This window comes from Corvus hawaiiensis, chromosome 19 (genome assembly GCF_020740725.1).
Source record: "Corvus hawaiiensis isolate bCorHaw1 chromosome 19, bCorHaw1.pri.cur, whole genome shotgun sequence".
NCBI lineage: Eukaryota > Metazoa > Chordata > Aves > Passeriformes > Corvidae > Corvus > Corvus hawaiiensis.
In genome coordinates, this window is record NC_063231.1 from 8,093,036 (window position 1) to 8,108,561 (window position 15,526).

General features: G+C 45.2%; 1 protein-coding gene across 1 annotated transcript in view; it reads right to left on the minus strand.

Annotated features, from left to right (window-relative positions):
• The window catches only part of UBE2O (ubiquitin conjugating enzyme E2 O), a 62,425-nt gene that overhangs the window by 22,656 nt on the left and 24,243 nt on the right, over positions 1-15,526 (minus strand). Inside the window, exons 2-4 of the mRNA XM_048323581.1 lie at positions 6,337-6,396; positions 1,160-1,270; positions 376-473 (exon numbers count right to left, since the gene is read on the minus strand). Coding sequence (XP_048179538.1) covers positions 376-473; positions 1,160-1,270; positions 6,337-6,396 — 269 coding nt within the window. The remainder of the gene's footprint in view (positions 1-375; positions 474-1,159; positions 1,271-6,336; positions 6,397-15,526) is intronic.

Genomic DNA, 15,526 nt, shown 5'->3' on the forward strand with positions numbered 1-15,526 from the left:
ACCCTTTTTTTAAGGTAAGAATTCCCCCTGCAGCACTCCTACTGAGAAGTAGTCTGGAACAACCACCCATCTTAAACAGCTACTTTTGCAGAGGAGAAGCACAGTTTAAAGACCAGTGTGCTTTAGTTCTGGAGCACTGATCTGCTGGGATTGAAAAAAATTGTCGCCTTTCAGACTACAGATTTTCCAAAGGGCTGTCAATGACTTTCAATGTTTTCAGAGAAAGATGTGTTCTCTTGCTCTACATCTGAAGATTATGCAAGCAGATAACTTATCACTATGTAAATGAAGCCCAAACTGTTTCTTGTTCTCATAAAACAGATCAGGATTGTGAAAGCCAGAGGGGACAGTCTTCCACAGGAAGGAGAGAAGTACCTGGCACCATTGGAGAGCTTGAGGATAACTTGGTTCTTCAAATCATAGACCTTGCCCAGCCAGCAGTCATAGGCGATGTAGTCACCATACATGAAAGGCTGTGATGAAAACAGGAAACAAAACCTTATAAATATCAATTGTTGTAGCTGGAGCCAATTTTCATCACTAAGACTAATTTTTCATCCCAGAGGAGCACACATCCTACTGTCTTCCCACAGGCTGTGACTTGGGATGAGTTACGACATTCCTGCTCTTTACTCCCAAATTTTCTTTCTCTCAGAGGAAAAAGAACGATGAAATCCTACCCCACCTGGTCTCTGGAAATCACCTACCCACTCAAAGAGAGAACCAGATATGTTTGAGACTGTTCCAGCTTAACAGAAATCTGCCTGACTCATCTCAGCATTTTTATAGCCTGTTTAAACAGCAGTGGTGTCGCAGCTCAGCAGCTCTGGGCCACAGCCATGGGCTGCCCTGGTCAGGTTGCTACACCAGCTTTCCACACTCAGTGCAGAAGTTCTCACAGAATTTAATGCCAGTTAGCCCTTCAAAACAATTTGGTCTCAGCAATGTGATGAGAAACACAGAACAGATGGGGAGATGAGGAGATGCTGCATCATCTTCTCCCAGGGAGGCTGCTTGCAGCAAGTTTAAAATAAAACCAAGCTGCAGATGCATCTTGCACAACATGGATGCTTCGTCTTCAAGACAGATTTGAAGTACAGCAGCATCCCTCCAAACCACCAAGCCCTGGCTCCCATGTGGATTTTGGCTGTGTTCTCACCCAGATATGCTGCAGGTCTTTGCTGTTGACAGGGTAAAGGATGCAGTTGGTTCCCACCAGCTTCACAGCACACTCAATGTTGACGTCAATTACAGTTCCACACTGACTGTCCTGAAAACACAAAGGGGAAAAAGGGTTTGTTACCTAGGGGAGGTCCTACATACAGATGTATGTGTTTTGTAGAAGTCGTAAGTGAAGAGACAAATAAATTTTAAAACTAAACCCCCTCTTACCCTTCAGGTCCTTGTTCTGCAAGGGCATTTCACAAAACACTATGAGAGCTCAGAAGGTGAGGTCACTATTACAGACCTGTAGTGTTTTCTTCCCAGTTAGAAGTCTTTCAGTTAGAATTTGAAATGGCTGCTAAAGCAGAGAGTCCTGCACCTGGTCAAATAAGACCTTACTAAATCAGGTGATTAGTATTTACTTGCTTTATAATCTGCCTGGCTCCCTGCTCTGTTCAACTGAGTGAATCTCTGCAGCTCCACAGGACCAATGTGCAGGTACTGCTCAGTCAGCAAAGGCAGGGGTAGATCAGCAACAAAACAGAAATTCTTTAAAGCTGTTGTGACTTTAACTCACATAATTTTGCAGGACAGTATAAACGGCCTTTATTTTGTGCCATACTGAAAAAAAAAAAAATCTGGCACCTTTGGTCAAATTTCAAGGTTTGCAGCCAGATAATTTACAGTTGGTCTAATTATAAGATGGTTTGTCATTATCTCTCTCACTTTTTAACGAAGTTTTAATCTTTTTTGTCCCAAAGAAAAGAAGGCATGCTGTCAGGAGCCTTCTGGGGGCAGCTTGGCAGGGAGCACACAATGTGCACGTTGCTCACACATATGGTGGAGGCCTTCAAGGAAGGGCTGCTAACCCAAACACTGTCAAAGGCAGCAGCTGCCGGGGCCTCCTGACAGCTGGGACAATCGATATTCTTATTTATTAAAGACCACAAGTCCATTATCAAAGCTGACTGAGGGCCAGCATGGCAAATGCCCTGGTATGAGCTGTCCTTATCTCAAACATCAAGGTCTCTGCTCCAGCAGAACTTGAGCACAACACTCAAAGGGCTTATATCCTGCAAGAAGTGGATTTGTTTGCTCAGTTCTGTTCTTTCAACCCCGGGAAGTTTTTAGTCAGGGCTTTCACTCAAAGAGCCCTGGGCAGCCCTTGTGGGAATTCAGAAGTTTGCTGGTGTTCAACTCATTCAGTTTCATCTTGAGGACGAGCAGTTGGAGCAAAGACAGTCCTGGGTAATTCCTGGACAGACTGCTCAGCCCTTTTAGCTGGCTTGCTTTCCACCTGCCTGCTGGTAGTCCTCTCCTCACACCACACCAGCCCAGTGCTCTGCAGCCCCGAGGCTTCCAAGACAATGGGATCAGGAGAGTAGGACCTGCCCCAGGCTGAGCTGTGCCAGCACAGCCAGGAGGGCTGAGAGAGCCAGGCTGGCAGACCCCAAAGCAGCAGGGGCTCATTCCCTCCAGCTGCTCCACATACCACTCCCATTCCTTTCCAGAAGGGCTGGGAAGCAAAGGGAGCCTTTCCCAGCTTCAGCTCCATCACAACAGACTGCAGCTAAGCTTGTTGCCTGCACAGGCTGCCAGGAAAGAGCCCAGCAGAGCTGTACCATCACTCTCACCTGAAAAGGGTTAGCCAGAACTACACTGGCTTCACAACAGCTGCTGCCAGCACGATTTGAGCAGTGGGATGAGTGAGGTCTGCTCAGAAGTGGCACCTGCTCAACAAACCCACAGCTTCTCCAGGCTACAGCACAGCCACCTGCCCTGCTTTTTCTCCAGAGTAAGCTAAAATAAGTATACCCACACCATCCTCTGGCTGTGCTTTGCAGTTCAGGCCCTGTGTTTTAGTCTGTTAGTCAGAACCAAAAAACACTCAAGAAGCAAATTCCTTGCCCTGCACTGCGCATTTCAGAATTAATTTTTCCTTTATCAGCAGCCAACATGACAGCAGCTCTGAGACAGGATACAATCCAGCACCTGTGATTTCTGTGGATCACATTGTCTCTTGGTCTAAAATCCCTTTAATGGATGGTGAAAGTATAGCAAGCAATAAAACCAGGACTGGAGTCACTGATGTATGCCAACACCCTCTGTCTGTTCTTGGAGTTTCCCCACGGAGAAGGTACCCGCACCACCCTAAAGGTGCCTCCCACCTAACACAGTTGGGTGCTATTTGTCATGGCCAAAAGCAACAGGTTTAGCTCAGCTCGCTTCTCCTTCCAGTTATAAAATGCGTGAGCAAGTGCAGAGCCCTGTCTGTGGTTAGGACAGCAGAAATCAATGTTGTGAGCAACCCCAGGACCTACAGGGCTGTTGAGTCACAGTTCTCCTCCCTCACATGCCACTGAACCTTCCTTTATTATGAGTTTATTTACTTCCCTGTCACATGAAACATTAGCCTGCACACAGGCAGATTTGCAGGCTGAGGGGTTCTGCTGAATCACTCCGAGTTTATAGCAGCACTCAGCAGTGCAGTCCCCAAAAGAGACATTGCCAACTTGTCTCATCTTCCACGGCAGGTCCTCAGCCTGGCACAGCTCAAACACACCCATCCTTTCATTAGCTGATCTCACTAAGGGAGGGGCCAAATGAAACCAGCCGACATTTCACAGTTCTGTTAACAAAAATCCATTTCCATCAACCCCAACAGCAGAACTGGAAAAGGGAGGGGACTGAACTGAGTGAGGAGAGCTGATGGGTTCAAGCCCCACTCACTCCACAATTAAATGCATTCCCTAGACCTTCTTCCAGCTGCTTCTGGTACCCTGACATCATGCACCACACTGAGTATTTAAGCAGTGAATGGATTCCTTCCCCACCAGAGACAAGGCTTTAAGGCAGAACAGCAAACTCTCCTCCCAGAGTGCAGCAGCTCTGGAAACACAGCCTTCAATCCCATATCTCCTACCTCCCATCCTTCTACTCTTTCCCTCAGCAATCCCTTTTCTAAGAGCATCTTTACACCACCCTTACTCCTTTGTTTAAAAGGGACAGCATAGCCCAGCATCCTTTGAAGCAACAAAATCCAGGTGTCTGACAGATTACAGACCTACTTCTTACCTTTTCCCCAAATTAGCATATCACCTGGAAAAATTAACTCTGCCACTTTTCCTGCTTCTCATCCAGCTAGATTAGACTTTCAGGCCCAACTGTATTCAGTGAAAATGATCTCATTTTATGCATTTCCCCCTGAAGCAGTCTTTCCCCACACTCAGTGCTCGATGAGAAGCACATGGATTTGAGTCAGCTCTCCTCTCTTGAGGAACAGAGGATTTCAAGTCCTTCCCGCTCAAGGTTAAAAACAAGCCCTAAAAGACTGTGTTGAATACAGAATAAATTCCACATTCTCCATTTGCCAGGCCAACTGGTGCAGGGCAACCATCCCACATCCTGAATTTGGCAGGCTAACACTTGCAGGTTTTCTATTTTAAATGCTCCTGTAATTTTTGGAATATATCTGTTAGCAGGTGAAGGTTTTCTTTGGGATAAAAGGGGTTTATTGTTCAATTCACCACTAACATTTAAAACATTTGAGGGTAAGAAATTGAGTTACAATCTCACCATTCCATTAATTTAAAAAATGAAGTTACTGGCCACAAGAGTCAAGCAAATATCATTATTTGAACATGCAAATGGACAAAAACAAATGTGCAAGACAACTGCTGGGTACATATATACCAAAACATGTGCAGCAAGCCAGGGGAGCCAATTTCTGCTCAAATGAGAATGGAAATTGCAAACAAAAGCAGCACATCCATGTTTGCCAAGAGGAGAACAACCTGCTGTCCTGAAAGCTTAAAATGAATTTAAGAAGCACTGGATAGCAAACAATTGAGAGATAGGACTCAAAGTATCCCCCTGAGTGAGAAGAATACACTGAAGGCTCCAGCTGTGCCAGGTACAACACTGTGAACAACTGATAATTCAATTTTCTACCCGCTCATTGTTTTGGATTGGAACTCTTTCATAGAGCTGCAGTTTTAGAAGGATATCTTGACTTCAAATTTCCATTTCAAACAACCATTAAATTTCTTGAGGAAATACTTTGCTTCAGCAATTTTCAAATTATCATTCAAGCTTTTCATTCCTTTTTTTTTTTCCTTTGTAATGTTCTGTGAAAAAGGGGTGGGTTTACTTTTACTAATTGACAAAAAAAGGCTTCATTTAAAAAACCACAAAAACCCAAACAAGGCAGCCAGGTCAGAGAATAGCTTTCTCTATCCCTGCACCAGGCTGCACACCATGTGGTGCAACTACAGCAGTTAGTGGCCAGCTGCTTCCTTCATCACAGCCTTGGTAGCCACATTGCTGGAAGCAAGTCAAGAGAAGATAGAGGCAAGCACATGGCAGGGCCATATGGCTCAGGGTTAGAGGTTACCTCTGAGCCACAGCAAGAAACCACCAACCCTGCTGAGCTCCTAAAGAGAGCACATCCCATCTGATCATCGATACCCAACCACCTCCCCAGTATTCCCCATGCAAACTCCGAATCCACACATCTCCGATAGGCACAAGTGCCATACGACTGCAACAGAGTGGCTGGGACACAGAACAGCATCCAGAAAGAGCAAAGGGAACACTTCTCAGCTGCTGTTTAAGAACCAGCTTGCTTTCTGTCCACCTGGCTGTGTTGGATGCTCCAGCAGTGTTGCGTTTGCTGTATTTCTGGGAGAAGCTGGAAAAGATGCTGCTTACTGTAGACTGAGAGGTGTGTCTGAATATATTCCCTTTAAGTTCTCTACCAGAGCACACAAAGAGGCAAAGGCAAGCAGCAGAACTGGGATCTGCCCCCACTCCAACCTCCCTGTTAGGTCTGGGAGAGCAGGTCCACTGTCCCCACATCTCAGAATGGATTAATGTAAAACTTTAAGAATGGCAGGGTAGACAGGCTTCTTGTCTCCTTCCCTGACCATGACTGGGATTGCTTGCTCAGGAGACCTTTGCAGATATCCAACTGTAGAGAGGCAGCCTTAGCAGAATTCCATTTTCACTGGATGCAGCTAAGTCTATCCAACAACCTAAAAATAGAACATGCTCAAAGCATTACTAGTCCAGCTCCATTCAGGCAATTTGGCAAGTCCTAGAAATCCATGCAGCAGTATCACAGTCAAAAAGAGACCAAAAAAAAAAAAAAAAAAAAAAAAAAAAAGCACTTACGCTGGAGCTCATGTGTCTGACCACATCTCGAGGGACCACTGAGCGATCTTCAAGCTTCAGCTAAGGAGAGAAAGAGAGATTTGCTTTAGTGACCCCAGATGATACTCAGTCAGAAATAACATGACAAATACAAATGCACAGTATCCCAACCCTCCAGACTGAGGAGGATTGCAGCGGAGGATTCTGAGGCGCTTCCATACACAGAGTTAATCCCCTTGGCACATTTGCCAAATCCAGTTGACAGTTCTGACATCAGCAACCAGGGGATCCATCCACAACTGTGCTCTAAGTCAGCAGACACATCAAAAAGGGTGCAGACATTGACTCACTCAACCCCTCAAGTCTTCCTCTTTTCTTCCTCTGCCTGCACCACGCATCATTTCCTACCCACATCCAGTCTATGTAGTACAGAAGACACATCACTGCTCTGTGTCTCATCCTGCATGCTTTTCACCCAAGATACTCCCAAATATCTGTGGAAAGCCTGTTTGGCCTGGGACACATGAGCAAGGTCCTGTACAGTAAGAAGTCTTGGCTGGCAGGGGAATAGGTGACAAATCCACTGCAGCAAGCACTTATCTTGGGAAAAAAAAAAAAAAAAAAAAGGAAAAGAAATGGCTGTTTCTGCACTTAAAAGCTCTCAGGTCTATGCACATAATGAAACATCAATAAGACCATGGATAAAGCCAAAGCACTGCTTATTCCAGCTCCTGCTAAAGCACTTGCTGGCAAAGACCTCATTCTGGCAACAAAGGATGTGGTCGGACCATCCTTACTTACCCTAGAGCAGCTCACACAGACCTGTGGGCACCAGGGAACGTATCACTTGATGACTCTCCAGTGATTAACCAAGTGATGCCCTTCCAGAAGTGGCCCTTCATCCAGCTGTTTCAGTGGCCTCAAGACTACTTGCAAGCTATTTCATTAAGTGTTTTCAACAAGCTTAAAACTACAAAGTGCAGCTGCCACTGAATACACTGGAATGCTACATGAGGGATGATGTCCTAAGGGAGGCCACAAGACTGAACTCCAATTTCAGGCTTGCTCAGTCTCCCAGTAACTCAGCTAAAATCTCCCTCTGCTGAACAGGGAGAAGCCTCATTTGCATTTCAGTGGTCCAGAAGTTATTTGCACTGGTACATCACTCTGAGCCCTGCAAACATACTAATTACACCCCCCGTGCTCTGGGAAGTGCCACATGAATGCACCACCAGGGACAGAGCCTCTCTCACATCTCACTTTCAGAGCCCACCCTGTTGCTACTGCTGCATTCCTGGCTTTTCCTTGTTCATCCCCAGCCTGAACTCCACTGTGCTTTGTCAGCATTTCATCCTAACCCACTCCCTGGCTTACAGCCTGCTTTACTACATTAGACAAATCTATACTCCAAGAACAGGATCCGGAATCAAACCATAGCACCTGAGTATTTATCATCTTCTTGATTGCATTTTTCAGTAAGAGAGGAAGAGACCCAGCCAGCCAGGCTTTTAGACCCAACTTCTGGAGTCAGAACCACACTGGAGTGGGAAACCTGAAGCCCACAAGCCCATTTCCAGATTGTAGAAGTGTTTTCACTGCCTCCCACATCCCACTGCGATATATAGATAGACATGAATTTTTATACAGCTTTCTAAAATTATTTGTTAAAGTAAGTACTCTACAGGCAGCCTTTTAAAATCCAGAATTGGGCTGCAACATTCACATTCCAGTAAGTACTCAAGCATGAGCAGCAGTTTGGGTATTGTAACTGAAGTTTTCTCACTGCACAGCTCCAAGTGTATGATGATACTTTCATTTCAAAATGCATTAGGGCTTAAATTGATGCATTATGTTTCAACACATCACGGAGCCATACTGTTCTCTATGATGCAGCCTCTGAAGAACCCAGACCATCAAGATGATTCAATGTTACCCAGCAGCAGCAGCAATATATTTGGGTTAGTCAACATTGGTACATCACAGAAGCTGTAAATAAGCAGCATTCCCATTTTGTGATCCTTCCTCAATAATACAATCATACAAATTCTTCCCAAAGCAAAGTATAAAGCTTTCTCTACAGGGGGACTATATTTAACCTATTTTCAGGTCTCTTGGCTTTTAAAGGCAGCACAGCTATTTTCAGCTTCATGTGCCAGACCCACCTGTCTCAGTCGCAAGGAAAAGCAAGCCAAGGAGTAAGCAGAATGCCAGCATCAACAATAAATACTTCACAGGTCTGTCCTGTCACAAAAGACTGTCAAAACCCACAAGAAACCCGACCAGAGTAAGCTGGAATGGCTGTCATTGAACACAACAGTTCAGCCATTCCTCCTGTCCTCTGTTACACCCAGAGCAATGGGATGGACAGCCCCCTCCCTCAGCACTGAGGGAATTCTGTGGCACAAGCACTTTTAAAATAGGTCCTCACAGCTCAGCTGCTATATTTACCTCTATGAAAGGCAGTATTAGCATGGCTGGGTTTTTGTTCTAACCATGTACATCAGTAAGAGCCCCAAGAATGAGAAATAGCAGTTTCCCAGAGATGCTCTGAGGAGTCCCATGCTCCTGTATGCCAAGCTGGGCTCCCTCCTCAAATGCAATATGTGTTTTGTGTTGCCTTTTTAAAAAATAAACTCACTATTACAAATGTTAAATAAGGCAAACCAAAGACACTCATCACTGCACACACATTTTACCCTGGTGAAGAGGGATGACACACCCAGCCTGCGGTCAGTTATGTTCCTTAGGGCCTTGACTGCTAAAAGAAGTGGCAGAATAGCTCTGGCCCCCTTTTACTTCCTTTGCTATTCAGATGCTTTCTTGGTGTTCAGCACTGAATCAGTGCCTGAGCTCTACAGCAAATTTACTCATCAAAAGGCACCAGCTGCAATCTGGAGAACACCTGATACTTCAGCAGGGTTGATGATGCTCTCAAACCACACAGCAGGAGGGGTACACAAATTCTGATTTTCTGCATAAAGAACAAGAATCAACAAGACCATGTTCCCCTTCTCAGCTGAGTCATCTCACCTCAAATGAAATAAGGGAGCCATCAGGGCTCACACCTGGAACTGGGCAGACTGGGAGAGGACAGACATTTCCACTGAGCATGAACTCATTAAGCCTCGGGAGCTTTCTGCTTTCATCCACTTGCCTAATTTTTTATTACAAACTTGTCATTTGAAGCAAAGTCTTTGTGGTTTGGGTTTTGTTTGTTTAAATTAACAGCAGAGGTTGAGAGAGATGTCTGTGATAGAAAACTGGATCCTCACTTTAGCAAACCATTTGGCAGTGAGGTGTAAACATCCCTGGGCAGGGGTGGGCTGAACTCCCACTGTAACTCCCTGGGTTTAACCTCTCAACTCCATTGAACATATGCAAGATATGGTGCCAATTTGCCTCTCCAACAACTCCCTTCTGACAAGGCTCAAAACCAGAGCAATTTATTTCAATGATTTGAACTAGCCACCAACGCCAAGTATTGTGGCAGGTAAATAAGCAACAATCACTGCTGAAGTTCAGTGGCAAATAATATAGGAGCTGCTGAGACTGATAGAGGGACAGCTAGCCCTGGTTGGTGTGTATCCAAACAAAATAAGTACTGGAGGTACTCAGTAGTGGCATAAATCCCTGGTCACTCTCTGCATACCTGAAGCAGGGTTTAAATTCACTAATTAGCAATTCAGGTTTGCTTGTAACATCATTGGTACCCAACAGTGGACAAAACCACTTCCACACAGGCTCCAGCTATTGGTGTCACCATCCCCCAGAATGTTTTAAACAACAAAAGAGAAAGGACAACACATTCATGCTTACTGCCAGCACATCCCTTCCTTTCCTACTCCCACATAGTTTCTTTTCTGCATGGGGCAGGAGTCTTGGTATTCCACTTTAAGAGAAACAGAAGGTGTAATTCTGCCTGCAAACAGCATTTTGGTTTGCTACTGCCACATGGCACTCCAGGTAGGCAATGTTGTCACAGGAGGTAGGGATGGACAAACTGTCCCCTGCTCCAAACATCCCAAAACCAGAAGCTGGGAACAAGTTCAAACACAGAAGGGAACCTGAATGCATCGACCTGCAGTCCTTGGTTGGTCAGTCTCAAATATGCCAGGACACACCTTCCTTCAGAGGAGCTGACTGCTCTGTGTTGCAGGTTCAACCCGTACTGGGACACCAGGAAGGACGGGAGACCTTGGCACTGAGACACTCACTACACACGGATTTGGGAGCACACGTTTCACCTGGATCAGTCATGGTTTTACAGCCACATTTCTGCTCAGCTGCCCAGCAACAGAGCGGACTCTGGCTGTGGAAGAGGGCACCTGATGCAGTATAAAGGCTGCCAACGCCGACTCACAGTGTTAAAGTTCACACTTGGCCAGTGCTGTCTCAGATTCTGGGGGGGCTCAGCCTTGAGAAAAGCAAGCTCAGGGGAGACCTCTTCCTTCTCCACAACTCCCTGATAGAAGTTGTAGCCAGGTGAGCATCAGACTCTTCTTCCAAGTAACCAGGCAAGGGGAAGCAGCCTCACATTGTGCCAGGAGAGCTTTAGACTGCATATTAGGAAAAATTTCTTCATCAAAAGGGCTGTCAAGCACTGGCACAGGTTGCCCAGGGCAGTGGCAGTCACCATCCCTGGAGCAATTTAAAAGGCGTGCAGCTGTAGCACTTGGGGACATCATTTAGCGGTGGGCTCAGCAGTGCTGGGTTGAACTCAAAGGTCTTTTCCAACCTAAAGAACTGCAACTTCTGACCAATAAAGAATAAAATTTGCTCAAAGGTGATAATGTGATCCCACAGCCTCTACCTCCAACGCAATCGCTGTGGTGACAACATCACTTTCTATTCCAGACACATTCCAAATTCCATCCTCCAAAACAAGAGCTCTGGAAATAAGCTCGTACAGATGGAGGAGAAAAAGCAGCACACACACAGTGGTAACTGCTCATAAAAATGAGAATACAAGGCACCACAAAAAAAAAAAAAAAATGGAGGAAAGCACAACGCTGGAGATGAAACTCTCTGTACGTTGACCTGAACTGCTGTATGATGGTTGAGACATTTATCCAACTGAGTCAGAAGTGAATGATCTACTATGAAAGCTGCTTCTGCCTCTTGAGTTAAACAAGGACTTGGACAGTAGTGGCCACCATGAGGGCAGGGAGGCCAGGCTGTGACCTGCACAGACCTGTCACTTCTATTCATTCTGGGCTACTTGTCCATCTCCCAGGTCCCAACCCTCCCTTTGTACATCTTGTAAAACTGATCTCATTTAAATCACTGCTCCCAGGCTCTATGCCTAAAACTGTAAACAAAAAAAGTTAAAAAGAAGAAATTACTTGCAATTTCGTGAAGCTATTTTGAATTCTCTCAACGGGACTAAGAAAGTGTGAGGGGAAAAATCATAATGCCTTTCAGATGTATTACCATTTTATGGCCTCCTTTTGAGTCAAGCCAAGGTTTTATCCATAGAAAACATGTCACACTTGTCTTTTTGTGACAATGGACAAACATTGTGATGGAGGAGACATGAGCTAGGTACCTGATTTCTGTCCAACATCAACAGTTAGAACTTTAGACTCACAGAGATGGAGGGTTTTTTTTAAACTGAACTGGAGAGTTCTCCTGGCAAGTCAATATCTAAATCTGTTCTGGAGTTAAAAATTAATCTCCTCCCTGGGACACTCCTCCAGGGTCACCAGGACTGTCAGTGTCCTACAATCCCCACATAAGCATTTTTGTTTACATGGACAGCACCTACTTGAGAGCTTGGAAGCCGCCATGGGAACTTGCAACATCAGCGCTCAGAAGATGAAGAAAACCCACAGGTTAAGAGCAAACTATAGGGAAAACAACTACTGCAGCAACAGGTAACATGGCACCACAGAGCTCTCCAAACCTCAGTACCACGCTCCATAACCAGTTAAAGCTAAATCCAAACATCTGGTGCTGGGAAGGGTAAAACCTTGCTTCGTTGTGCTGACAGACAGGCTCCTTGGAAGGATTTTGAAAGACCTGGACAGTCTCTCAGCACCTGAAACAGGACACGATGTACCATAGGCATGTTCCCATGCCTGGTTTCTAAACCTGACAGCAAATAAATCCTTTTCTCCAGTCCTGAAGCTGCGACTTGGAAATCTCCACCAGATGCACTGGTTTGTGCCTGGGACTACTGCCAGGCTCTTACTGGAGGTTAAGAGGAAACCTCCTTACTACATGAAGCAGCTCCTGGCCACCACCAGCTCCAGCCCCAGGCACTAGGAGAAAACAAAGCAGCTCCAGAGCTGCCTTGGCTGGAATGGCTGTGGGATGGGTGCTTATGGAAGTGGGCAGGAGGGAGCACAACTGGCAGCAGCCAACCCAACTCAGCATCCCCCAGTTCTTATTTTTTTTTAACTCTAAGGTCTGAGTACACACCCAAATTCACTTCAGCTAAAACAGTAGTGTAGCAATCAACTCAACACAAGCTGTTTTTATTTTCAATCTAGATGAGGTGTCTAAAAAAGCAAGTCAGCTGTCCAAATATAGCATGGATACACCAAGTTAGACGACAAAGGTTCAGAAATTCAATGACCCAGAAGATCTGAAGCCAAGATATTTTAATATCTTTTCAGTATCAACACATCACCAATGGCATCACATCTTGGAAAAATATGTTCCATATCCAAAGTTCACTTCCCGTGAAAGATTTCTGTTACATTGATCAGCTTGCATGGCACATGAGCAGTTGCAAAAAGCAAGAGGAGAGAAGATGAAGCAACAGCAGAGAATCCCCTGGAAGCTCACATTTGGTTAACACTGTGACATTTGAAGTGCCACATGTTGCTTCACTTCTAACTGGAGGTTTCCAACCATGCTGGGTTTTTATGGGAAAGAAAGATGGGAGAATGGGATTGAAGACAGACTACTAGAAACTTAAGACTCCTGAGAACTAAAGTTCTACTACCCAGAAGAGCTGAACAATGAGCTACACAATACAGAGGGTTTTAAAAACAACCCTTGAGGGATGCAGCTGCAAAAATATTAAAATAAATCTTTTGCACTGATTGGTACAAAAGTTCTGCCTGTGACACCTCCTGGCTACTCCTACATGGCAAGCACAAGTAGTCTGTGGCTCTTCCAGACAAAAAATTCAAAATCTGCTGGAGACAGGAGGCTGTGGAGATTCCTGCATTACTTACAGAAGAACTACACCCTTCTGGGGCAAGGTCTCAACTTTTGCCTGCACAAGTATTAAATGCCAGAGTGGTATGTGGTTTCCAACACCAGCACACAACAGAGCTGGTCACTGCTCTGCCACATAACTCACACCTTTAATTCATAGAATGGTTTGGGCTGGAAGAGACCTCAAAGACCATCTCATTCCAACCCCCTGCCATGGGCAGGGATCCAGGTTGCTCCAAGCCCCGTCCAACCTGGCCTTAAACACATCCAGGGATGGGGCAGCCACAGCTCCTCTGGGCAACCTGTAGGCACACAGATTTTTACCTCTTTACTTTAGCATCATTCCGTATTTTCATAATACCATGATACTGCTTGTCATCTGAAAGCACTCAAAGAATCACAAAAGGAGAAAATATTTAGGAGTTACTTAGGAATTGCATCAGGAGATTAAAAAAATTGTTCAATATGAACAACTGAACTAACTCTCAAAAGCCTTGAGTGACTCAGGAACACACAGTTCCATTTGGTTTGGTCAAAGCAGGGGAAGGACAGTGAACAGGATCTTTGTTTCCTGTATTATGTGCAGGAGTCCAAAAGCTTGTTCATGAGGCTGCTTTGGGCAGTGCAAAACACCCCTCTGTGAAAGGTCAGGTTGATGATTAACTTCAGGCACAGGAAGGACAGAACAGGGGTGAGCGGGGGGGGTGTGGGGTGTGCTAAAATGCTCCCCTGATCTGAAATAAATGCTTTAAAACACTTCACAGAGGCTAAGATGAAACCAAGACAGCTTTGCATCGCAGCAGCTCTACCTGCAGGCAGTCACCTGATCACAGATTACAATTCTTTTGTTCATGCAACCAGCAGCTCTGAATCTGCCAATCATCCAACATTCAGCACATCCACAGCAGCAGAAGCTAAGATTCACCACTAAGCCAACCCCAAGTAGTGCCTGTTACCTGCAAACTACTGTGGATTGATGCTACAGTTTGAACATAACATTTTTTCACGAAACAAGAAAGAGGCATGGCCTGAAGCAGAATTTCCTGATTAGCTCATGAAGATTCCATCAGTGGTAGGGATGAACACAGCAGTTTCCAGCCCCAGGCCAGCACACACTGCTCTAAAACACACTTGCCTGTCACCAGCTGAACATCTACAAAACTCTAAACCCCCTGCTCTAAGGGAACATGATTTTTTATCTAATTACACACAAATTGTATCCAGGGCTGCCAGAGCCAGGCAGCACCTGCCATCATGTAGTCACTGAGTAAACACCAAGCGAGTTCATGGCAGGCAGCAGAGAAGTCTCTGCAACACCCACAAGAGACCAGGCAAGCTGAAAAATGAGAACCAGATCACTGCCTCCACATCACTACTCCCTTCTGACACTGCTAGAGGTGCAGGGAGGCTTGTAACACAGCAGCTTCAAAATGCAGCTGTGTCATTAGTTCTGATAATCTCCCAATGCTGCAGAGCCTCCCTGGGGACCTGCAGCTCTCGTAAGACAAAGTGACAGCTCTGTAATTTGTCTTTATGACATATTATGGAGACACAGAAACCTGAAGTCACTCAACTGAGTCCCTTCCAACTCCAGGCTGAAGATCCCTGAGTCTCCCCTATTTTCACATCTACCTGCAATGGACTTACAGCTACTTTTGTTCCTGACCATGTTTCTGACCACACAACCTATTGTTTTTTATTTTATTTTTATCCTCCACATTATTTTTTGGTAATAAAGTACAAAACTCCTTCCACAGCAAAGTTCTGGTCCTTCAGTCACAACCAAACAATGTAGGATCTTCCCCTCCTCCTAACAAATATCACCTTTGAGCCTTCTGGCAGAAAGACACTGAAAGATTCTATTTTCCTTTTCTAAGAGGTGGAATTCAGTTAAAAAGTCTGAACAAATCATCGGATGAAACAAAAGTTCACACTAATTATAACCTGGGTAAATGCTCTGCTTTGGAGCAGAAGAATCTGGCTCTAACAGAAACCTTCTGCTAAGTAAAAAATCTTCTACTTGGATTTCCCTTGTCCAAGAAGT